Source organism: Pelobates fuscus, chromosome 3 (genome assembly GCF_036172605.1).
Source record: "Pelobates fuscus isolate aPelFus1 chromosome 3, aPelFus1.pri, whole genome shotgun sequence".
Lineage (NCBI taxonomy): Eukaryota > Metazoa > Chordata > Amphibia > Anura > Pelobatidae > Pelobates > Pelobates fuscus.
In genome coordinates this window covers 109344519-109371369 of record NC_086319.1, presented here as the reverse complement: position 1 = coordinate 109371369, position 26851 = coordinate 109344519, and the positions used below count along the sequence as shown (strand labels likewise).

Genomic DNA, 26851 nt, shown 5'->3' with positions numbered 1-26851 from the left:
ATATTTAGGGAAGTTGTATTTTCCTTCTAAAATGGGGAATACAAGTACTTAATCTTACTGTACAATTAAAAGATCCCATTATATGGGATCATGCAGACCAATATAAAAACAATTTGTACTACAAGTGGTAATGGTGAATTCATAAAGCTATGAAGATTATGGAAAAAAACAACATTGTTATAGAAAACATTAAAGCTACTAAAAGAAAGCAGAAATCTATTAACAAAAATATATTACCTCATGAAAACAGAAATTCAGGACAGCAGCCATGTCAAGCCACAAAAATCACAACACACACTGCTGTATGAATTCAAAGATTGCTCTTGGTCACAAAACAAGATTGAACTGTCCTCTACAGGTTTAAGTACAATTTGTGAGATTTCATAGAATGTGGACTTTTATAGTGAGGTATGTAATAGCCTATCCAATAAAAATGGCTTAATGCAAATCAACCAAAAACAAAGACAATAACCTTTCTCAATTAGAATATTTATAAGAGTTGGTGTGCCTGGGAGCCATACAAACATAACAATGTGATCAATTTAAATTCAAATCAATTGCAAAAATTAAGTTGGGAGGTTACAATAATAGTTTAATATATAATGGGATTAAGATATTTTTCTCTGCATTCCAGGTACACTAAAACACAATATGAAACTGAGAACAGTTAGCAATTTCTTTGTAATGTTAATTTGTTTGTTTTTTTATTTCTAAAATAGTTAAATTATATTAAAATATAATGTAATTGAGGAGATGGCTGGAATTTAAGTTTACAATAGGAAAACAAATACTTTATAAAACTTTAGAAATATTAAGAGAAGTTGTATTTTCCTTCTAAAATGGGGAATACAAATACTTAATCTTAACTTTTCCAGTTTTTAAAATAAGTTATTAATCTATTTATTGATTAATTATACCAAATCTGTCTGTCTTGTTCCCTCTTCTTTATTTTCTGCTATATTCACTTGTGGATATCAGGATTTTTTTTTTTTACTTAATCTTACTGTACAATTAAAAGATCCCATTATATTGGATCATGCAGACCAATATAAACACAATTTGTACTACAAGTGGTAATTGTGAATTCATAAAGTTATGAAGATTATGGAAAAAAACAACATTGTTATAGAAGACATTAAAGCTATTAAAATAAAGCAGAAATCTATAAACAAACATATATTACATCATGAAAACAGAAATTCAGGACAGCAGCCATGTCAAGCCACAAAAAATGACAAAACACACTGCTGTATGAAGTCAAAGAATGCACTTGGTTACAAAACAAGACTCAACTGTCCTCTAAAGGTTTAAGTACAATTTTAGAGATTTCATAGAATATGGACTTTTATAGTTAGGTATGTAGTAGCCTACCGATTAAAAATGTCTAAATGCAAATCAACCAAAAACAAAGACAATAACTTTCCTCAATTAGAGTATATTTTGGAGTTGGTGTGCCTGTGAGCAATAAAAACACTAACAATGTGATCATTTTAAATTCATATCAATTGCAAAAAATAAGTTGGAAGGTGACAATGAAGGTATAATATATAATGGAATCATTTATTTTTCACAGAATTCCAGGTAGACCAAAACACAAAATAAAACTGAGAAGAGTTAGAACTTTCTTTATAGTGGAAATTTGTAAAGATTTTGTTTCTAAAATAATTAAATTATATTCAAATATAATGTGATTGAGGAGATGGCTAGGATTTAAGTTCACAATGGGAAAACAAATACTTTAGAAAACTTTAGAAATATTTAGGGAAGTTGTATTTTCCTTCTAAAATGGGGAATACAAGTACTTAATCTTACTGTACAATTAACAATGTCATCATTTTAAATTCAAATCAATTGCAAAAATTAAGTTGGAAGGTGACAATGAAGGTATAATATATAATATAATCATTTATTTTTCATAGAATTCCAGGTAGACCAAAACACAATATGAAACTGAGAACAGTTAGAACTTTCTTTATAGTGGAAATTTGAACAGATTTTGTTTCTAAAATAATTAAATTATATTCAAATATAATGTGATGGAGGAGATGACTGGAATTTAAGTTCACAATGTGTAAAGCCACAAGCATCAAAAAACACACTGCTGTTTGAAGTAAAAATTTGCACAAAACAAGACTGAACTGTCCTCTACAGGTTTAGTTTCAATTTGTGAGATTTCATAAAATGTGGACTTTTATGGTCAGGTATAGTGTTGTCGCGAACCCGAAATTTTCGGATCGCGAACGGCGAACGCGAACTTCCGCAAATGTTCGCGAACCGGCGAACCGCGCGAACCGCGCGAACCGCCATTGACTTCAATGGGCAGGTGAATTTTAAAACCAACAGGGACTATTTCTGGCCACAAAAGTGATGGAAAAGTTGTTTCAAGGGGACTAACACCTGGACTGTGGCATGCCGGACGGGGATCCATGGCAAAACTCCCATGGAAAATTGCACAGTTGATGCAGAGTCTGCTTTTAATCCATAAAGGGCAGAAATCACCTAACATTGACACCTGTCCTCAAAGCCCTGCCCTGATACACACTGACACAGAGCAGAATAGAGACTGTTCCCCGTCCTCAGAGACCATGATACACACTGACACAGAGCAGAATAGAGACTGTTACCCCTACATAGGGACACTTGGCAGATATGGCGGGGTCGTGGGAGGGGGAGGATGACTTTCACCTCTTCCCCTGTTTCATTCCCGTTGTGCTGTGACATCACCCTTATACGCTGTGTAAAGCATACCATTTAATTTGATCAGCATGGCCACTTGAGTTTTTATAGTTTTCACGCTGCTTGTAGTTTATATATGGTTCACAAAAATCAAACAAACGATAAAGTAAACATGTAAGGATTCAGAATATTCTTTCAAACCCTTAAACATTGTGTGTACGTATTTTTTGTCTTAAGTTTGTGGCTTTAAAGAGGTTTACGTTGTTTCTATGATGTGCATAACATGTTCTTGTAAATGTTTGTTAAATTTTTCCTGGAATTGTAATTTTTGAATCTGAATAAAGATAGTCAAATCCCTGATACACACTGACACAGAGCAGAATAGGGACTGTTCCCCCTACATAGGGTCACTTGGCAGATATGGATTGACACCTATCCTAATGATCCCTGATACACACTGACACAGAGCAGAATAGAGACTGTTCCCCCTACATAGGGTCACTTGGCAGATATGGATTGACACCTGTCCTCAAAACCCCTGATACACACTGACACAGAGCAGAATAGGGACTGTTCCCCCTACATAGGGTCACTTGGCAGATATGGATTGACACCTGTCCTCAAAACCCCTGATACACACTGACACAGAGCAGAATAGGGACTGTTCCTCCTACATAGGGTCACTTGGCAGATATGGATTGACACATGTCCTCAAAACCCCTGATACACACTGACACAGAGCAGAATAGGGACTGTTCCCCCTACATAGGGTCACTTGGCAGATATGGATTGACACCTGTCCTCAAAACCCCTGATACACACTGACACAGAGCAGAATAGGGACTGTTCCCCCTACATAGGGTCACTTGGCAGATATTGATTGACACCTGTCCTCAAAACCCCTAAAACACACTGACACAGAGCAGAATAGAGACTGTTCCCTGTCCACAGAGACCATGATACACACTGACACAGTGCAGAATAGAGACTGTTCACCGTCCACAGAGACCATGATACACACTGACACAGAGCAGAATAGAGACTGTTCCCCGTCCACAGAGACCATGATACACACTGACACAGAGCAGAATAGAGACTGTTCCCCGTCCACAGAGACCATGATACACACTGACACAGAGCAGAATAGAGACTGTTCCCCGTCCACAGAGTCCATGATACACACTGACACAGAGCAGAATAGAGACTGTTCCCCGTCCACAGAGACCATGATACACACTGACACAGAGCAGAATAGAGACTGTTCCCCGTCCACAGAGACCATGATACACACTGACACAGAGCAGAATATGGACTGTTACCCCTACATAGGGTCACTTGGCAGGTATGGATTGACACCTGTCCTCAAAGCCCATGATACACAATGGGGGGGCCTACTTTCCTCCCCCCCAGCCCCCATCCCTGCGCGGTGGGGGGCATAAATCACAATGGGACGGACCTACTGATAGGAGTGGAGTATTGTTCATATCAGTTTAATACCTTCCGCGTCTCCTATCAGTGGACGTGTATATGGCAGCCATTTTAGGAACCGCACACCTGGGACCCGAGCAAGGTCACCTCGTTCAAGCTGCTCTGGTTCCTTGATGAGCCAGCTGCCCGTGAGTTAACATGTCCCGTGGAGAAGCACTCTGTCCTGTAAAGCCTCACCACAAAAAAATTAAATAAATAACAGCACTCGGAGTGGTGAGTTTAGTAAATGTTCATATCAGTTTAATACCTTCCGCGTCTCCTATCAGTGGACGTGTATATGGCAGCCATTTTAGGAACCGCACACCTGGGACCCGAGCAAGGTCACCTCTTTCAACAGGCGACATGATTTGGCCCTGCAAAACTATCCTGGATATTCTCTACAATTTCTATGGATATGGCATTGATTTATGTAACAGGGAGATGGAAGAAGATGCTTGGTCGGTCCTCTTACTTGAAATTTGGGGCACTGCGCGGGCAAGCTAATGTGCCACCAGATAGGAGTGGTGAGTTTAGTATTGTTCATATCAGTTTAATACCTTCCGCGTCTCCTATCAGAGGACATGTATATGGCAGCCATTTTAGGAACCGCACACCTGGGACCCGAGCAAGGTCACCTCTTTCAACAGGCGACATGATTTGGCCCTGTAAAACTATCCTGGATATTCTCTACAATTTCTATGGATATGGCATTGATTTATGTAACAGGGAGATGGAAGAAGATGCTTGGTCGGTCCTCTTACTTGAAATTTGGGGCACTGCGCGGGCAAGCTAATGTGCCACCAGATAGGAGTGGTGAGTTTAGTATTGTTCATATCAGTTTAATACCTTCCGCGTCTCCTATCAGAGGACATGTATATGGCAGCCATTTTAGGAACCGCACACCTGGGACCCGAGCAAGGTCACCTCTTTCAACAGGCGACATGATTTGGCCCTGTAAAACTATCCTGGATATTCTCTACAATTTCTATGGATGTGGCATTGATTTATGTAACAGGGAGATGGAAGAAGATGCTTGGTCGGTCCTCTTACTTGAAATTTGGGGCACTGCGCGGGCAAGCTAATGTGCCACCAGATAGGAGTGGTGAGTTTAGTATTGTTCATATCAGTTTAATACCTTCCGCATCTCCTATCAGTGGACGTGTAAATGGCAGAGATTTTTAATTGTTGAATCACCTCCCCTTTTTAGGCCAAGGTGGTAAGATGCTTAGACCACTGGTATATTGGTGCCATCTTGGAGGATTTTTTTTTGGTTTGGTTTTTGAAGCCACAGTGCTGCACCAGTGGGCCTAAAAATTAGGCATGTACACATGCCTGAAAAATTTGGTATTGTTGCAGCCACTGCCGTAGCAGCGGCCAGCAAAATGTATGTTTGTTTCACAGGCAGAAAGTGCCCTAAAACATGGCGGCTTGAACCCTAGTTGGTGGCGGATAAGTCACGCAAGTCAAACGTCATTCAGAGCTAAAATACAGCAGCGTGTGGACCATTTTTAGCCCAAGGCAGCTCATCTCATCAGGCCTTTTTTAATCGAATGTATCGCCCAGTGTCAGTCCCTTCGGGATCCATCCCTCATTCATCTTAATAAAGGTGAGGTAATCTAGACTTTTTTGACCTAGGCGACTTCTCTTCTCAGTGACAATACCTCCTGCTGCACTGAAGGTCCTTTCTGACAGGACACTTGAAGCGGGGCAGGCCAGAAGTTCTATCGCAAATTGGGATAGCTCAAGCCACAGGTCAAGCCTGCACACCCAGTAGTCAAGGGGTTCATCGCTCCTCAGAGTGTCGATATCTGCAGTTAAGGCGAGGTAGTCTGCTACCTGTCGGTCGAGTCGCTCTCTGAGGGTGGATCCCGAAGGGCTGTGGCGATGCATAGGACTTAAAAAGGTCCGCATGTCCTCCATCAACAACACGTCTTTAAAGCGTCCTGTCCTTGCCGGCGTGGTCGTGGGAGGAGGAGGAGGAGGATGACTTCCACCTCTCCCCCTGTTAGATTCCCGTTGTGCTGTGACATCACCCTTATACGCTGTGTAAAGCATACTTTTTAATTTATTTTGCAAATGCTGCATCCTTTCCGACTTGTTGTAATTCGGTAACATTTCCGCCACTTTCTGCTTATAACGGGGGTCTAGTAGCGTGGACACCCAGTACAGGTCGTTCTCCTTCAGCCTTTTTATACGAGGGTCCCTCAACAGGCAGGACAGCATGAAAGACCCCATTTGCACAAGGTTGGATGCCGAGCTACTCATTTCCCGTTCCTCCTCCTCACTGATGTCATTGAAGGTATGTTCTTCCCCCCAGCCACGTACAACACCACGGGTACCAGATAGGTGACAACGAGCACCCTGGGATGCCTGTTGTGTTTGGTCTTGCTCCTCCTCCTCCTCCTCAAAGCTACAATCCTCCTCTGACTCCTCTTCCTCACAATCCTCTTCCAGCGTTGCCGCAGGTCCAGCAAGCGATGCTGATAAGGCTGTTTCTGGTGGTGATGGTGACCACAACTCTTCCTCTTCCTCTTCACGCTCATCTACAGCCTGATCCAGCACTCTTCGCAGGGCACGCTCCAGGAAGAAAACAAATGGTATGATGTCGCTGATGGTGCCTTCGTTGCGACTGACTAGGTTTGTCACCTCCTCAAAAGGACGCATGAGCCTACAGGCATTGCGCATGAGCGTCCAGTAACGTGGCAAAAAATTCCCAGCTCCCCAGAGGCTGTCCTAGCACCCCGGTCATACAAATATTCATTAACAGCTTTTTCTTGTTGGAGCAGGCGGTCGAACATTAGGAGTGTTGAATTCCAACGTGTAGGGCTGTCGCAAATCAAGCGCCTCACTGGCATGTTGTTTCGCCGCTGGATATCGGCAAAGTGAGCCATGGCCGTGTAGGAACGCCTGAAATGGCCACACACCTTCCTGGCCTGCTTCAGGACATCCTGTAAGCCTGTGTACTTACGCACAAAGCGTTGTACGATCAGATTACACACATGTGCCATGCACGGCACATGTGTCAACTTGCCCAACTTCAATGCCGCTATTAATTTTTTTCCGTTGTCACACACCACTTTGCCGATATCCAGTTGCTGCGGAGTCAGCCACTTTTCCACCTGTGCGTTCAGGGCGGACAGGAGTGCTTGTCCGGTGTGACTCTCTGCTTTCAAGCAAGTCAAACCCAAGACGGCGTGACACTGCCGTATCCGGGATGTGGAATAGTACCTGGGGAGCTGGGGGGGTGCCGTTGATGTGGAGCATGACGCAGCAGCACAAGAGGACTCAGCCGAGGAGGTTATGGAAGAGGATGGAGTAGGAGGAGTAGAGGAGGTGGCAGCAGGACTGCCTGCAATTCGTGGCGGTGTCACCAACTCCTCTGCAATGCCACGCATTCCTTGCTTGTCAGCCGTCAGCAGGTTTACCCAATGCGCAGTGTAGGTGATATACCTGCCCTGACCATGCTTTGCAGACCAGGTATCAGTGGTCAGATGGACCCTTGCCCCAACACTGTGTGCCAGACATGCCATTACTTCCTTTTGCACAATCGAGTACAAGTTGGGGATTGCCTTTTGTGAAAAGAATTTCCGGCCGGGTACCTTCCACTGCGGTGTCCCAATAGCTACAAATTTTTTGAACGCCTCAGACTCAACCAGATTGTATGGTAAAAGCTGGCGGGCTAATAGTTCGGGCAAGCCAGCTGTCAGACGCTGGGCAAGGGGGTGACTTGGTGACATTGGCTTCTTACGCTCAAACATGTCCTTGACAGACACATGACTGTGGGCAGATGAGCGGGAACTGCTCAAGGCGGGAGACGGAGTGGCGGATGGTTGAGAGGGGGCAAGAAGGACAGCAGTGGTTGACGTGGCTGAAGATGCTAGACCAGGAGGAGGATGGCGACTTAGAGTAGGCGTGCTACTTGTACTCATGTGTTGATCCCATAGGCGTTTGTGATGTGAGATCATGTGCCTACGCAAATCAGTTGTACCTAGGTGGGTGTTGGACCTCCCACGACTCAGTTTCCTTTGGCACAGGTTGCAAATGGCATCGCTGTTGTCCGAGGCAGACACACAAAAAAATGCCACACTGCTGAGCTCTGCAATGACGGCATTCTGGTGGTGGACACAGCATGCGTTGATTGGCGTGCTGTCGGGCTGACCCCGGGTGCCGATGCATGCTGTCTGACTGTGCCACTAGCTCCTTGCGACGACCCCCCCTGCTTCCAACTCGTCTCCTCCTCCTCTCTGTCTCCCCATCTGAACTTTCGCCCTGTTCTTCTTCTTGCCGAGCGGGCACCCACGTGACATCCATGGACACATCGTCATCATCAACCGCTTCGCTTGTATCTGACAACTCAGAAAAGGAAGCAGCAGCGGGTACAACATCATCATCATCACACCGTACCTCCATGTGTTTAATGCTGCCTGCCTGAGACATATCCCTGTTATCTACATCCTCTAGCAATAATGGTTGCCCATCACTCATTTCTTCAAACGGGTGTGTGAATAACTCCTCTGACATACCAAGTAAAGCGGCTGTGGTGCTAGTTTTGGTGGTGGCGGCAGGCGGGTGAGTGGTATCTTGAGAGGTGCCTGAAGCTAAACTGGAGGAGGATGGTGCATCAAGGTTCCGAGCGGAGGCTGTACAAGATTGGGTGTCCTGTGTTAGCCAGTCAACTATGTCCTCAGAACTTTTCAAGTTCAGGGTACGTGGCTTCTGAAAACTGGGCATTATTCTAGGGCAAAAGGGAATCACAGCACCACGACCACGATGGCCCCTGCGGGGTGGCCTGCCTCTGCTTGTCATTTTTTTTGGTATTAGTGGTACTATGCGTGCAAGCTACTGTGAGACCAGATATGATTGGCAATGTGAACTGTAACAGTTCTGCAGAGCACACACTGTAGGCCTGAAACACCCGCTTGAAGACAAGTAACTGCTATTCAATCTATAACAGTGAAAAATAAATTTTGGTTTTAAAAGCACGCTATAGAGACACCAGATATGATTGGCAATGTGCACTGGAACAGTTCTGCAGAGCACACGCTGAAGGAAGGACTGACAGAGCCGCTTGAAGACAAGTAACTGCTATTCAATCTATAACAGTGAAAAATAAATTTTGGTTTTAAAAGCACGCTATAGAGACACCAGATATGATTGGCAATGTGCACTTGAACAGTTCTGCAGAGCACACACTGTAGGCCTGACACACCCGCTTGAAGACAAGTAACTGCTATTCAATCTATAACAGTGAAAAATAAATTTTGGTTTTAAAAGCACGCTATAGAGACACCAGATATGATTGGCAATGTGCACTGGAACAGTTCTGCAGAGCACACGCTGAAGGAAGGACTGACAGAGCCGCTTGAAGACAAGTAACTGCTATTCAATCTATAACAGTGAAAAATACATTTTGGTTTTAAAAGCACGCTATAGAGACACCAGATATGATTGGCAATGTGCACTGGAACAGTTCTGCAGAGCACACGCTGAAGGAAGGACTGACAGAGCCGCTTGAAGACAAGTAACTGCTATTCAATCTATAACAGTGAAAAATTAATTTTGGTTTTAAAAGCACGCTTTAGAGACACCAGATATGATTGGCAATGTGCACTTGAACAGTTCTGCAGAGCACAAACTGTAGGCCTGACACACCCGCTTGAAGACAAGTAACTGCTATTCAATCTATAACAGTGAAAAATAAATTTTGGTTTTAAAAGCACGCTATAGAGACACCAGATATGATTGGCAATGTGCACTGGAACAGTTCTGCAGAGCACACGCTGAAGGAAGGACTGACAGAGCCGCTTGAAGACAAGTAACTGCTATTCAATCTATAACAGTGAAAAATTAATTTTGGTTTTAAAAGCACGCTATAGAGACACCAGATATGATTGGCAATGTGCACTGGAACAGTGCTGCAGAGCACACGCTGAAGGAAGGACTGACAGAGCCGCTTAAAGACAAGTAACTGCTATTCAATCTATAACAGTGAAAAATAAATTTTGGTTTTAAAAGCACGCTATAGAGACACCAGATATGATTGGCAATGTGCACTTGAACAGTTCTGCAGAGCACACACTGTAGGCCTGACACACCCGCTTGAAGACAAGTAACTGCTATTCAATCTATAACAGTGAAAAATAAATTTTGGTTTTAAAAGCACGCTATAGAGACACCAGATATGATTGGCAATGTGCACTGGAACAGTTCTGCAGAGCATACGCTGAAAGAAGGACTGACAGAGCCGCTTGAAGACAAGTAACTGCTATTCAATCTATAACAGTGAAAAATAAATTTTGGTTTTAAAAGCACGCTATAGAGACACCAGATATGATTGGCAATGTGCACTGGAACAGTTCTGCAGAGCACACGCTGAAGGAAGGACTGACAGAGCCGCTTAAAGGACACTGACTGGCTGCTATTAGCTTACACTAGAAACCTTTTTTCTTTGTAAAAGCACGCTATAGAGACACCAGATATGATTGGCAACTGTCAAAGCACGCTGGCACAGGTCTGCAGAGCACACGCTGAAGGAAGGACTGACAGAGCCGCTTGAAGGACACTGACTGGCTGCTGTTAGCTTAAACTAGAAACCTTTTTTCTTTGTAAAAGCACGCTATAGAGACACCAGATATGATTGGCAATGTGCACTGGAACAGTTCTGCAGAGCACACGCTGAAGGAAGGACTGACAGAGCCGCTTGAAGGACACTGACTGGCTGCTATTAGCTTACACTAGAAACCTTTTTTCTTTGTAAAAGCACGCTATAGAGACACCAGATATGATTGGCAACTGTCAAAGCACGCTGGCACAGGTCTGCAGAGCACACGCTGAAGGAAGGACTGACAGAGCCGCTTGAAGGACACTGACTGGCTGCTGTTAGCTTAAACTAGAAACCTTTTTTCTTTGTAAAAGCACGCTATAGAGACACCAGATATGATTGGCAATGTGCACTTGAACAGTTCTGCAGAGCACACACTGTAGGCCTGACACACCCGTTTGAAGACAAGTAACTGCTATTCAATCTATAACAGTGAAAAATAAATTTTGGTTTTAAAAGCACGCTATAGAGACACCAGATATGATTGGCAATGTGCACTTGAACAGTTCTGCAGAGCACACACTGCAGGCCTGACACACCCGCTTGAAGACAAGTAACTGCTATTCAATCTATAACAGTGAAAAATAAATTTTGGTTTTAAAAGCACGCTATAGAGACACCAGATATGATTGGCAATGTGCACTGGAACAGTTCTGCAGAGCACACGCTGAAGGAAGGACTGACAGAGCCGCTTGAAGGACACTGACTGGCTGCTATTAGCTTACACTAGAAACCTTTTTTCTTTGTAAAAGCACGCTATAGAGACACCAGATATGATTAGCAACTGTCAAAGCACGCTGGCACAGGTCTGCAGAGCACACGCTGAAGGAAGGACTGACAGAGCCGCTTGAAGGACACTGACTGGCTGCTATTAGCTTACACTAGAAACCTTTTTTCTTTGTAAAAGCACGCTAAAGAGACACCAGATATGATTGGCAACTGTCAAAGCACGCTGGCACAGATCTGCAGTGCACACGCTGAAGTAGGCCTGACACCCAGACGCTTGCAGACAACTAACTGCTCTTCTTTTACAGTGAATTTTTTTATTTATTTTAAATGTAAAGCTTAACCTATTGTTAAAACAGATATGAGTGGTGGCACTGACTGTGCAAATGGGCAAGGCATACAACCTGACACAGAAGCTGGCAGGCAGGCAACTGCTCTTCTATTACAGTGAAAAAAAATTATTTCTTTTAAATGTAAAGCTTAACCTATTGTTAAAACAGATATGAGTGGTGGCACTGACTGTGCAAATGGGCAAGGCATCCAACCTGACACAGAAGCTGTCAGGCAGGCAACTGCTCTTCTATTACAGTGAAAAAAAAAGATTTCTTTTAAATGTAAAGCTTAACCTATTGTTAAAACAGATATGAGTGGTGGCACTGACTGTGCAAATGGGCAAGGCATCCAACCTGACACAGAAGCTGGCAGGCAGGCAACTGCTCTTCTATTACAGTGAAAAAAAATTATTTATTTTAAATGTAAAGCTTAACCTATTGTTAAAACAGATATGTGTGGTGGCACTGACTGTGCAAAAGGGCAAGGCATCCAACCTGACACAGAAGCTGGCAGGCAGGCAACTGCTCTTCTATTACAGTGAAAAAAAATTATTTCTTTTAAATGTAAAGCTTAACCTATTGTTAAAACAGATATGAGTGGTGGCACTGACTGTGCAAATGGGCAAGGCATCCAACCTGACACAGAAGCTGGCAGGCAGGCAACTGCTCTTCTATTACAGTGAAAAAAAAAGATTTCTTTTAAATGTAAAGCTTAACCTATTGTTAAAACAGATATGAGTGGTGGCACTGACTGTGCAAATGGGCAAGGCATCCAACCTGACACAGAAGCTGGCAGGCAGGCAACTGCTCTTCTATTACAGTGAAAAAAAATTATTTATTTTAAATGTAAAGCTTAACCTATTGTTAAAACAGATATGAGTGGTGGCACTGACTGTGCAAAAGGGCAAGGCATCCAACCTGACACAGAAGCTGGCAGGCAGGCAACTGCTCTTCTATTACAGTGAAAAAAAATTATTTCTTTTAAATGTAAAGCTTAACCTATTGTTAAAACAGATATGAGTGGTGGCACTGACTGTGCAAATGGGCAAGGCATCCAACCTGACACAGAAGCTGGCAGGCAGGCAACTGCTCTTCTATTACAGTGAAAAAAAAATATTTCTTTTAAATGTAAAGCTTAACCTATTGTTAAAACAGATATGAGTGGTGGCACTGACTGTGCAAATGGGCAAGGCATCCAACCTGACACAGAAGCTGGCAGGCAGGCAACTGCTCTTCTATTACAGTGAAAACAAATTATTTATTTTAAATGTAAAGCTTAACCTATTGTTAAAACAGATATGAGTGGTAGCACTGACTGTGCAAAAGGGCAAGGCATCCAACCTGACACAGAAGCTGGCAGGCAGGCAACTGCTCTTCTATTACAGTGAAAAAAAATTATTTATTTTAAATGTAAAGCTTAACCTATTGTTAAAACAGATATGAGTGGTGGCACTGACTGTGCAACTGGGCAAGGCATCCAACCTGACACAGAAGCTGGCAGGCAGGCAACTGCTCTTCTATTACAGTGAAAAAAAATTATTTCTTTTAAATGTAAAGCTTAACCTATTGTTAAAACAGATATGAGTGGTGGCACTGGGCAAGTAGGCACAGTATCCAATGTGAACCTCACACAGAAGCTGGCAGGCAGGCACCTGCAATTACATTACACAGGAAAAAAAAAAGCAGCCCTAAAAAGGGCTTTTTGGGGTGCTGTCCTTACAGCAGAGATCAGATGAGTCCTTCAGGATTGTAGTGGACACTGAATACCCTAGCCTAGCTATCAATTTCCCTATCTAATCAGCAGCAGCTAAACTTTCCCTCCTCTCACTAAGCATGCAGCTTCAGAATGAATCGAAAATGGATGCTGGGAGGGAGGTTGGAGGGTGTGGAAGGGAGGGAGTGCTACTAATTGGCTGGAATGTGTCTGCTGACCGAGAGGCACAGGGTCAAAGTTTGCCCAATGATGACGAATAGGGGGCGGATCGAACTGCGCATGTGTCCGCCCGCCGCGGCGAACGCGAACACGCTAAGTTGGCCGGGAACTGGTCGCCGGCGGACAGTTCGGTACATCACTAGTCAGGTATGTAGTAGCCTATCCATTAAAAATTGCTTAAGATAAATCAACCAAAGACAATAACCTTCCTCAATTAGAATATTTGTAGGAGTTAGTATGCCTGCAAGCCATGAAAACACTAACAATATAATCAATTTGAATTCATATCTATTTCAAAAATTAAGTTGGAAGGTTACAATAAAAGTTTAATATGTAATGGGCTTAAGTTATTTTCCTCTCCCTTCCAGGTTGACAAAACCCAATATTGAATATTTGTATGTTTCTAAAAGAAACAAATTGCCTTCAAATATAATGTGATTGAGGAGATGGCTGGAATTTAAGTTCAAAATGTGAAAACAATTACTATATAAAACTTTAGACATATTTAGGGAAGTTGTATTTTCCTTCTAAAATGGGGAATGCAAGTTCTTAATCTTACTTTACAATTAAAAGATCCCATTATATAGGATCATGCAGACCAATATAAACACAATTTGTGCTACAAGTGGTAATTGTGAATTCATAAAGCTATGAAGATTATGGAAAAAAACAACATTGTTATAGAAGACATTAAAGCTACTAAAATAAAGCAGAAATCTATAAACAAACATATATTACCTCATGAAAACAAAAATTCAGGACAGCAGCCATGTCAAGCCACACACATCACATAACACTCTGCTCTATGAATTCAATGATTGCTCTTGGTCACAAAACAAGACTGAACTGTCCTCTACAGGTTTAAATAGAATTTGTGAGATTTCATAGAATGTGGACTTTTATAGTCAGGTATGTAGTATCCTATCCAATAAAAATGGCTAAATGCAAATCAACCAAAACCAAAGTCAATAACCTTCCTCAATTAGAATATGTTTAGGAGTTGGTGTGCCTGGGAGCCATACAAACACTAACAATGTGATCAATTTAAATTCAAATCAATTGCACAAATTAAGTTGGAAGGTTACAATAACAGTTTAATATATAATGGGATTAAGTTATTTTCCTCTGAATTCCAGGTAAACCAAAACACAATATGAAACCGAGAACAGTTAGCACTTTCTTTGTAATGGAAATTTGTTCCGTTTTTTTATTTCTAAAATATTTAAATTATATTCAAATAAAATGTGATTGAGGAGATGGCTGGAATTTAAATTTACAATAGGAAAACAAATACTTTATAAAACTTTAGAAATATTTAGGGAAGTTGTATTTTCTTTCTAAAATGGGGAATACAAGTACTTAATCTTAACTTTTCCAGTTTTAGAGCTAAGTTATTAATCTATTTATTGATTAATTATACCTAATCTGTCTGTCTTATTCCCTCTTCTTTCTTTTCTGCTATATTCACTTGTGGATATCAGGATTTTAAATTTGATACTTAATCTTACTGTACAATTAAAAGATCCCATTATATTGGATCATGCAGACCAATATAAACACAATTTGTTCTACAAGTGGTAATAGTGAATTCATAAAGCTATGAAGATTATGGAAAACAACAACATTGTTATAGAAGACTTTAAAGCTACTAAAAGAAAGCAGAAATCTATTAACAGAAATATATTACCTCATGAAAACAGAATTTCAGGACAGCAGCCATGCCAAGCTACAAAAATCACAAAACACACTGCTGTATGAATTAAAAAAAATGCACTTGGTCACAAAACAAGACTGAACTGTCCGCTACAGGTTTAAGTTCAATTTGTGAGATTTCATAGAATATGGACTTTTATAGTCAGGTATGTACTAGTCTACCCATTAAAAATGTCTAAATGCAAATCATCCAAAATCAAATACAATAACCTTCCTTATTTAGAATATTTGTTGGAGTTGTTGTGCCTGGGAGCCATAAAAACACTAACAATGTGATCTAATGATTTTAAAAGTAGACACCCTAGGGCAGGTTTTCACAATAAATGTTTCCCTTGGAATAGCAAAACATGGGAACCTCAACAAAAAAATGTGTGCTTTAGAGTAGGGAAGCGCTGTAGCGGTACTTACCCTTCCGGGTGCCGGACGGGGTCCTCTATTCAAGCCGCGCGCGGCTTATCCGACGGCTGCAAATGGAGGGCGGGCAGTGACCGCGAGAAGCGGTCACGTGTCCCGCCTTACACTAAGAGCGCGCCGCAAGTCTCGGGCGCGCTCTTAAAGGGACAGTGGGAGCCTAATTAGAAAAGGTCTCCCATTGGTCCCTGTCATGCCACACTCCCCATACAATTACCTTTTGGGGGTGTGGATATGACAGGGACCAATCATAATAGATGTTTGGCTATTTATACTTACCTCTTTCCCTTTGTTCCTTGCCCTATCATGTTTTCTGCTACAGTTCCCTTTAGCGCTTGTGGTGTTCAGTTGTGTTTCTTCGTTTTGACCTTGGCTTTGTATTCTGACTTCGTTTACTCTTTATCCTTATCTGTTCTGTTTGCCGACTTGCTGTTTACTGTGTACCAGACCCCGGCTAGTCCTAGTTTACGCTGTCTCTTAGTGCCCTTGACCTCGGATCGTTCCTGACTCTGTACTTCTCCTATATACGTTGAGTTCGGCCACTCTAAGGACCGGTAGACGTATCTTCCCTCTGTGTTGTCTTCCGTTTAGCTGGATCCTGCGTGTTGGGGTATAATCTCGTTACATTACGATAGGGCCATGGACCCCGCAGATTTAGCTCAACAGATGGCGTCCCATGAGGCTAGATTTGTAGAGCAGGATCACCGTATAGATCAGATAACTCAGGCTCTCCAGACGCTCTTATCTAGAACCATTCCAGCATCCACACCTAACCCTCCTACACCCCTTCTTCCTGAAGTATCTTTTTTGTCTAATACTTCGGCCCATTTAACACCTCCTCCTAGGTATGGAGGGGACTCTAAGACATGCAGAGGGTTCATTAATCAAATAGAATTCCACTTTGAGATGTACCCACGTTCATTTCCCACAGAGAGGTCTAAGGTTGGGTTCCTTATGCACAAACTTACCGATAAAGCACTTGAGTGGGCAAATCCTATTTGGGAAGCTAATGGACCTATGGTGCACGATTTCAACAGTTTTCTTACAGTTTTCTTACAAACTTACAGATTTCTTAAAAGTTCTTAGAACTTTTGTATTTAATGCTTTTTATTATTGGAAAGAATTCCTTTTCAATTACACTGTTGTATAAACAAACAAGGACAATACCATAAAATATTTCATACAAATATATACATACAACTACATAGAATTATGATGCGATTTAGGTAACCTACATTATATACTTTACCCAAATGGCATCAGAATATAACATAGCATAACAAACATTTAACAATACTTGGAGGTAACAGGAAGTAGTAGAAATGGGCGGGTTATCTAGGACGATCTTTAAACTTAGGTATCATATTGTCAGAATGATGAGTATACTTTCTATCCTTATTGAAGTATAGAACTCCTCTTTCCATTTCGAACTCTAATTATTATATAAGAACCGTGTCCTATATATTTTACACATCTGGTATCAGGATGATTAACATTAAACAATATTTAAATAAGACAAGAAAGAAGAGAAACAATCAAATCAACTGAAACAGTCTTTGATTTTGGATATCCAATTATCTAAGTGATGGATATGCTTTCTGTCATTGTTAGAGTAAGCAACTCCTCTTTCCATTTAGAGCTGGTATAGTAATTGGGTTATAAACTGTCTACTGTCAGGTGTATGAGTTTGTTTCCAGGTTCTTGCTATTAATATCTTCGCCGCTATAAAAGAGTGGATAGTTAATATTAGCTGATCTTTTAGGAGTCTATCCCATCTAAGGTGAAGTAAGCCCGTATGTGGGTATTTTTTAACTTTAATATTAAAAAACTCTAAGAAGGAGTAAATTGAATCCCATAAGTTAGAAATTTTTGGGCAACTCCACCATACATGTAGCATATCCCCTTCATACTTGTGGCATCTCCAACATAGAGAAGAATTAGATGTGGATATTTTAGCTAATCTCGTTGGTACTAAGTACCACCTGTGATAAACTTTAAAAAAAGTTTCTATTAAGTTTAGACAATGTATATTTTTTCTCAGTATTTTCATGTGTGTACACCAATCCTTATCAGTCAATACTATGTTGAGATCTTTTTCCCATAGTTTTTTTAGCCGTGGGGTAAATGTCTGAAAAAACTTGTCTGATCAGATCTGTAGCCAAGGAGCATATCGATTTTGTTGTTTCTTTCTCAAAAATCTTATATACCAAGTTATTTAAACCGCTATCTCTTTTTAATAGAGATTCATTTATAAATCCTCTAGCTCTAAAATAAGAGAATATCTCTGTATCAGGAAGGTTTACCGTATATACTCGAGTATAAGCCGACCCGAATATAAGCCGAGGCCCCTAATTTTATCCCAAAAAACTGGGAAAACTTATTGACTCGAGTATAAGACTAGGGTGGGAAATGCAGCAGCGACTGGTAAATTTCTAAATAAAATTAGATCCTAAAAAAAATATATTAATTGAATATTTATTTACAGTGTGTGTATAATGAATGCAGTGTGTGCGTATGTGTGTGTGTATGAGTGCAGCGTGTGTGTATGAGTGCAGCGTGTGTGTATGAGTGGCGTGTGTGTATGAGTGCAGTGTGTGTATGAGTGCAGTGTGTGTGCATGAATGCAGTGTGTGTGTGCATGAATGCAGTGTGTGTGTGTATGAATGCAGTGTGTGAATGCAGTGTGTGCAGGGCCGGTGCAAGGATATTTGCCGCCGTAGGCAAAAAACATTTTGCCGCCCCCTCCCCCCCCATATGTCCTGACTTCCCCTCCTCCTCCCTCAGTGGTCCTTCACCTCCCCACCCCCGTGTTCCTTCACCCCCCCCCAGTGGTCCTGACTCACCCCTCCCCTAGTGGTCCTTACCCTCCCCTCCCCTAGTGGTCCTTATCCCACCCCCTCCCTCTCATAGTGGTCCTTATCCCCCCCCCATACCTCCCATAGTGGTCCATATACCCCCCCTCCCTCCCATAGTGGTCCTTATACCCCCCCTCCCTCCCATAGTGGTCCTTATACCCCCCTCTCCCTCCCATAGTGGTCCTTATACCCCCCCTCCCTCCCATAGTGGTCCTTACCCCCCCTCCCTCCCATAGTGGTCCTTATACCCCCCTCCCTCCCATAGTGGTCCTTATCCCCCCCTCCCTCCCATAGTGGTCCTTAAACCCCCCCTTCCTCCCATAGTGGTCCTTATCCCACCCCCTCCCTCCCATAGTGGTCCTTATCCCCCCCCTCCCTCCCATAGTGGTCCTTATCCCCCCCCCTCCCATAGTGGTCCTTATCCCCCCCCCTCCCATAGTGGTCCTTATACCCCCCTCCCTCCCATAGTGGTCCTTATCCCCCCCCTCCCTCCCATAGTGGTCCTTATCCCCCCCCTCCCTCCCATAGTGGTCCTTATCCCCCCCTCCCTCCCATAGTGGTCCTTATACCCCTTTTTTTTGTTATTATTAATTTTTTATTATTATTTCTTATTTTTTTATTATATTTTTTTTTCGTCCCCCCTCCCTGCTTGATACATAGCAGGGAGGGGGGCTCCTTCCCTGGTGGTCCAGTGGCAGTTCAGTGAGGGGAGAGGGGGGCTGGCAGAGCTGTACTTACCTTTCCTGCAGCTCCTGTCAGCTCTCTCCTCCTCCGCGCGGTCTGTGCAGCTCCCTCTGTCAGCTCCCAGTGTAAGTCTCGCGAGAGCCGCGGCTCTCGCGAGACTTACACTGGGAGCTGACCGAGGTGCTGAACGGACGGCGCAGAGGAGGAGAGAGCTGACAGGAGCTGCAGAACAGGTAAGTACAGCTCTGCCAGCCCCCCTCTCCCCCCAGTCTGTATTATGGCAATGCAAATTGCCATAATACAGACATTGACTCGAGTATAAGCCGAGTTGGGGTTTTTCAGCCCCAAAAATGGGCTGAAAAACTCGGCTTATACTCGAGTATATACGGTAAGTTAAATTTAAGATCCTTAAATGGCAGCAGCTTTTTATTTTGAAGGAGATTTTTGACATAAATCTCCCTTTCAGATCTCCATTTAGCGAGATTCATATCGGGGATAATCCTTTCAATGACTCTTATATTTGCTCCTTCATTTATCTTTGTTGATATCTTGAGTAATTTTTTAATTCGTTGCCATTCTCCGATCAGATGAGATACGATCATAGAGTTGGCCTGCATTAAATGTGTATTATAATTAGTTCTATCATCCCAAATCATAAGCGATAGATCTTTCTCTTTTATCCTTATTGATTCTATCTGATACCAGGGTTGTTTCCTTGAATCAGAGCTGTGAAATTTATGTATATGGGAGATTATGTTAGCACTATATATATCTTTAATTAGTGGAAAGGCCATTCCTCCATGATTAGTTTTTTTTGTTAAAATTTGAGATTTTATTCTTGGTGTTTTCCCTTTCCAGATAAAATTAGAAAAAGAATGTTGGAGCATGTCCAACCATGGTTTTGGAACTTTCAGTGGGATCATATTGAACAAATAAGTCCATTTGGGAATAACATATGCTTTTACTGTGTTAACTCTTCCCCACCATGAAATTTCGAAAGGGCGCCATTCCCTTAAAATCCCTTAAAATCTTATTAGTATGTTTAAATAGTTTTAGAAAATTAATTTCTAATATATTCGGAGGATTCGCCGTAACCATCCAAATATTGGAACTCTTTTTTAGTCCAATGAAAATTATATTTCTCTTGGAGAGAGGCTAAAATACGAAAATTTATGTTAATTGTAAGAGCTATTGTTTTATGGAGATTTATCTTATAATTGGACACATCCTCATAATTCTTAATCTCTTTCATTAAATTAAAGAGAGAAATCTTCGGGTCTGTTATTGAAATCAATACATCGTCTGCGTATAGGCATATCTTTGCTTCTACGTCTTCAATTATCACGCCTCTTATTCCCTGATTTTCTCTGATAGATATAGCTAACGGTTCGATTGAGAGAACGTACAACAGGGGTGATAATGGGCATCCCTGTCTCGTTCCGTTGTTGATATCGAACCATTCAGAGCATATATCATATCCTATTATTCTCGCAGATGGACCTTTGTATAGAGCCTTGATCGCAAGTGCAATCCATCCCTCGAAACCGAATGCACTCAGAACGCCATTGATGTATCCCCATCCGACCCTGTCGAAAGCCTTCTCTGCATCAATCGACAGGGTCAGAAGGGGCGTGAGCGTTAAATGAGCATATTCAAATAAATCGATAATTCTGCGAGAATTATCGCTCGCGTGGCGACCTCTGACAAACCCTATTTGATCTATGTGTATTAATTCAGGAAGTATTAAATTGATTCTATTGGCTAGTATTGCTGCATATAATTTAATATCTATGTTTATTAAAGAGATAGGCCTATAATTTGTTATTTCTGTTGCTGCTTTATTAGGTTTCAAAGTAGGTTTTATATTGGCTCTCAATAATTCCTGAGTCATTTTGCCAGAAGAGGCGACCTCATTAAACATTGCAGTCATGTTGGGAACTATAGTTTCTTTGAATAATTTGAAAAATAAATTTGAGAATCCATCCGGGCCCGGAGCTTTTGATAATTGTAAATTATTTATAGCTTCTTCTACTTCTATCTGTGTTATTTTTTGGTTTAATTTTTCTTTTTGAATCAAAGTAATTTTAGGAATTTTTATTTTATTTAAATAATTTTCTATTGCTTGCTCTGTAGGTGTATATTGCAGGTTATATAATTTTTCATAATATTTCCTAAATGAGTCGCCTATATCTTCTGGGGACAGCAGAACTTTTCCATCATCGATAATTTTATAGATCTTATTTTCCATTTTGTTTTTTTTAAGTCGATCTGTCAGTAATTTGTTTATTTTATTACTTCGATAATAAAATTTAGTTTTAAGTCGTTTCAAATTAAATTCTATTCTTTCAAGAATCTTTTGATTTATCATGTTTTTATATTTTTTTATCTGAATTATTGTATCTTGTGAAGAATTTTTGTTATTTTGAACTTGTAGTTTATATAGTTGTAAATAAAGTTCAGATATTGGCGCCCCCCTCATTTTTTTTTCATAGCTCGCGAGCTTTATAAAATATCCTCTAGTGACTGCTTTATATGTACACCATACAATTTGATTAGATGTTGTTTCAGGGAGATTTTCCTTAAAAAAATATTCTGAAAGATTTTTTATGTATTCTATATTTCGTTTTTTTGCTAATAAAAAATCATTAAGTTTCCATGGTAAAAAATCCTTCTTCCTATTTTCTTTAATTTCCAATATAAGAAGATCATGATCTGACCATGTATTAATTTCAATTTTGATTGTTTTTAATCATTTTAAAAGATCCAGATCTCCCCAACACATATCTATCCTTGCTGAAGTTTTATGTGCCGATGAAGTATGGGTATAGTTACGTTCATTGGGATGGAAAATTCGCCATAAATCAAAGATATCATTTTTTTTGCCAGATTGGTTAAGTAAGCTGCTTGATTGGCTATGTTTCCATCTATGCGTTGACCAAGTTTTACTTGTTTATCTAATTTAGGGTCTGCCACACAGTTAACAACTTTAGTTTGTTTTGTTTTAAGAATTTATATTAAATTTGGTGTGCAATCTACAACCTGCGTTCCTGTGTTTTGCACTTACCCTGGGAAGACACCCATTATAATTCGTCCCTGTTCCAGTCTCTGGGAGATTTCTTCTGTTCAAGGCGTGTAGCTTGGGCCAGCTTCTAATTGGCTCCTCGTTTGTGAGTGCAATTTGCCCTTTTTTTTATTTTATTTAATTTGACGTTATTACCCTATATTGTGTTTTTTTCCCTTTTAGTGTTATCCTACAAGTGGGTAATATTATCTGTTTTTTTATTTGAGTGCTCTCACCACTATTCTTTATTTTATCACTTGTGTTCTTTCTAGTGGTTTATTGTGGCCCACTAGGGTGATTGTAGCACCAGAGTGCAGATTATCTTTTCACCGTATACTCTTGTATTTTGTGTATTGAGTAAAGTATATTGAATCTCATTTATCTTTCCTATCCATATAATAGATCTCCCTTCTATATTATTTTCAGAATAATCACATGAATAATTAATCGAATTGGAAAACAGTATTGCAACCCCCTTTTTTTTTTAATTTGATCTGAAGCTTCAGCAATAATATTGAACTTTTTATAGTTCCAATAATGGTTATCTTGTTTTTTCCAGTGGGTTTCTTGGATAAAGGAGATTTTAGCTTTTTCTTTTAATAAGGTATTATATAAATAAGCTCTTTTATTTGGAGAGTTGAGTCCCTGAACATTAATTGATATCAGTTTTAGCATTTTTTAGTAGTTAATTTCCAGCCGATCCCCTGTAAATTAGCAATTTCTATTAACCCTTCCGTTTTCAACCAAGTATATATACAAATACATTTAAAAACAAACAACAAATAACTCAAGATGCTAAAAAGCATCATACCTATATAGATACTGCCTATTGTGCAGCACCTACATATTGGAATACAACAAGATTCCAACATCAAAGTAACATATGGATACCAACAGGGAGGGAGCCCTTATTGGAGATGATAAGGGAGAATATATAAAAATAGGAGCCCTTATTGGAGATGATAAGGGACAATATATAAAAATAGAGAGAAGAGAGGGGGGAGAAAGGAGGAGAGGGAGAGAGAAAAAAAAAGAAGGGATCTCTCCCCTCTCGCCTCTCTCCCCCCCTGAAGAAGCAAATAGTTGAATTGTTACCTAAGTATAACACCATGCCTTCTCTCTACTTCAAAACATTTTTGATTTCAAACTTACAGTGCTTAATTTCAGTGCTATAATACTTTAGCTTAGCATAAGTATGCATGATATCTCGTATTATGTTACCTTGACTTAAAATTGATAATTTCTCGTGCTGTATTCCGTTAACTTATCATGCATAATTTCTAATGCTATATTCCATTAGCTTCAAGTGCCTAATTACTTCAACACATTTTTTAATTTTTATCTTACAGTGCATAATTTCTGTGCTATAATACTTTAACATAGCATAATTTCTGGTGCCCTATTTCTTTAACTGACAATGCATGATATCTCATATTATATTACCTTGGGTTAAAATGAATAATTTATCTTATCATGCATACTTTCTAGTGATATATTACATTGGGTTACTGTGCCTAGTTTCACATGATATATTACATTATCTTACAGTGCTTAATTTCTCGTTATATATTGCATTGACTGCAGAACATGATTTTTCATGCTATATTTCATTCACTTGTAGTGCTTAATTTCTCGTGTTATATTCCACTAATCTACAGTGCATTATTTACAGTGCATAATTTCTTGTGTTATATTATGTTAAATCGTATACTATTATGCTCAGTTGTGGTATGTGCTTTCTGTGAGGATTCCGCCTAATTATTTTCAAACAAATTATAGTTGAAGTAATTAATATTTAGTGATAAATTACGCTAAGTCTAGTCTTATAGTCCTGTAAATAGACTATGATATGTGCTTTCCCTTTAATGTCCTTCCAAGACTATCTTATTAATATATTCTAGCGTTTGGTAATCGTTGTGGAGTAGTGAGCAATTTGTAGTAAATGTCTGATGTTATAATTTTTCAGTCTCTTTTTTTCCCCCTTTTTTTTTCTTTCCCTTTCCTTGCCCTTTTCCTTTTCATTTCCGCTCTTTATCTTCTTCCTTTCTTTTTTTTTTTTCCCCTTCCCCTTTTCCTTCCCGGTCCAGTCTTTCACTTTCAGTTTTCTATTAGTTGTAGCAGCCATTCATTGGCTTTCTCATATGTTGTGAATGAGATCCATTCATTGTGGTAATATATTTGAAGGGAAGCAGGATGTCGCCATCTGAACCTCAGATTGTGTTTTATTAACATTTGAAATATTGGTGAGAAATTTCTTCTTTTAGCTCTTGTATGATAAGAGATATCTGGAACAGCGAATATCTCTTTAAATTTTTCTTCTGTTGATCTGTTATTTTTTAAGGCAGAATTTGTTTTTTGTATCATATGAATGAAACGCCACTATCACATCTCGTGCAGAATCATTTTTGATATTTGTGGGCTTGAAGATTCTATGACATCGATCCATTATTAATTCATGGGGATCGAGTGATAGCTTAAGGGAGATGAACAGTTCTTTCAGAAAGTCTTTCAATTTATCATTTGTTATACCTTCTGGAATATTTCTGAATTTTAAATTTGTTCTTCGGGCCCGATCTTCTAAATCTGCTATTTTAGCTTCCAGTTGCTCCAGTTTGCGCTCCATTTCTTTATGGGACTCTTTAAATGATTGAATCTGAAACTCTGTATGATCTTGCTTTTCTTCTATTGTTTGCATTCTGGTTAATACCTTGGATATATCATTTTTGAGATCAATAGAATTTTTCTGGATCTCTTTTTTTATCTCTTTCAAAGTATTATCCAACAGTGATTTTATAATTTCTATAGTGATAATCGGTGGTTCTATGGGTGGCAGGGTCGTCTCAGTAAAGGAGTCTGGAGAGAGATCTTCATTGGTGTCTTGAGTTTTGTGAGGAGAGAAAAATTTGGAAAGTCTCTTCTCTTGTTTTAAAGATTTCTTTTCCGTTTTTGATGTTGCTTTAGGTTCCTGCGATCGTTTAGAAGCCATTTTAAAAAGAGAGAGAGAGGGGTTATTCTTTAAATTCAAACTTATCTTCCATGCTTTTTTATTTCTTTGAAGCCAAGTTACACTTCTGAGCTTATCTTTGTGTCGATTTCAGTCTCGTTTTCTTGCTTTTGCCTTGTTTCTCCAATTATTTTTTTTTTTAATATACCAATTAATTTCTTTCAGGTCGTGCTCTCTCTTTATTATCAGAACAGTTCTTTTGAGAGATATCGGAATTATATGGGGAGAAGCCGTATAATTGAATATTGGTGTATAGAGGATATGGGGGTATATAAAGTATATTTATTTCCGTTGTTTTTGTTTTCAGTTCATTTCATACCCCTTCTCATATGTTCTTTCCCCTTTACTTTATCTTTTCCCCTTTTGCTTCCTCTCTTTTTCTTTCCCCCCTTTCTTCTTCCCTTTCTTCCCCTCCTCTCCTCTTTCTCCCTCTCCCCTCCCTTACATTTTTTTTTTTTTAGAAATACCTTTACAAAATGACTTGCCCTTTTAATTTCTCCTTCAATGATCTCGAGGTAATAAGCAGTACACAGCCGATTCAGACCCGATATACTGGGAGCGTCATCCCTTGCTCCGCCAACGGTGGCAAAAGAAAATCCCCTTCAGACTAGCGGTCTCCCCAGATCAGGCGCACGGGTATCGCCGGACGGCCGGACAGGATAAGAGGTTAGTGGGGACTGCTTGGAGATTGTTTGAGCCGATCCTCCAGTGAAAGATTAATCATGAGCGGAGTTTGAGCGATATCTTGCTTAGCGTGGTCTCGAGAGGCAGCTACCACGCGCTGCTCATCTCCGGCGGCTCCCTCCCCCTTTACGGCCCGTACACATTCCGGTCTACATCATCACGCTCCTCTGTAAGGCAGAGCAGCTCTTCGTAGAACTTTTGACACAACGAAAAGGTCAAAAAATGCCGCAAGAGCATTAATGAGAATTAAACAGGGTTCTAGGTCTGTGGCTGACTATGCTATTCAGTTTCGTACCCTTGCTTCACAGGTAGATTGGACCAACAATGGGTTAACTACTGCCTTCGTGGAAGGTTTATCAGACACTATATTGGATGAGGTAGCAGCTAAGGAGCTTCCTATTGCATTAGAGGACCTTATTGACTACCTCATTGATATAGATAATAGGATTCGTGACAGGCTCTATACTAAGAACAGGAACAGACGTTTTGTTACACCTATTAACCCCAGAGTTAATATAACGGAGAGTGTTAAAGTATCTGATGAGGAACCCATGCAATTAGGGGTTGCCAAACTCTCTGATACTGAGAAATTACATAGGAGAAGGGACGGACTCTGCCTATACTGTGGTAGGAGAGACCATATGGTAAAGGAATGTCCTTTGCTTCCGGAAAACTCTCACACCTAAGACCTTATAGGGGACTGG

At 40.5% G+C, this 26851-nt stretch overlaps 1 protein-coding gene across 1 annotated transcript in view; it reads right to left on the bottom strand.

Annotated features, from left to right (window-relative positions):
• LOC134601660 (AF4/FMR2 family member 4-like) overlaps window positions 1–25445 on the bottom strand; it is a 53334-nt gene extending 27889 nt beyond the window's left edge. The window contains exon 1 of the mRNA XM_063446177.1: window positions 24846–25445. Within this exon, the coding sequence (XP_063302247.1) occupies window positions 24846–25445 (600 nt within the window). The remainder of the gene's footprint in view (window positions 1–24845) is intronic.
• Between the last annotated feature and the right edge of the window lie 1406 nt (window positions 25446–26851).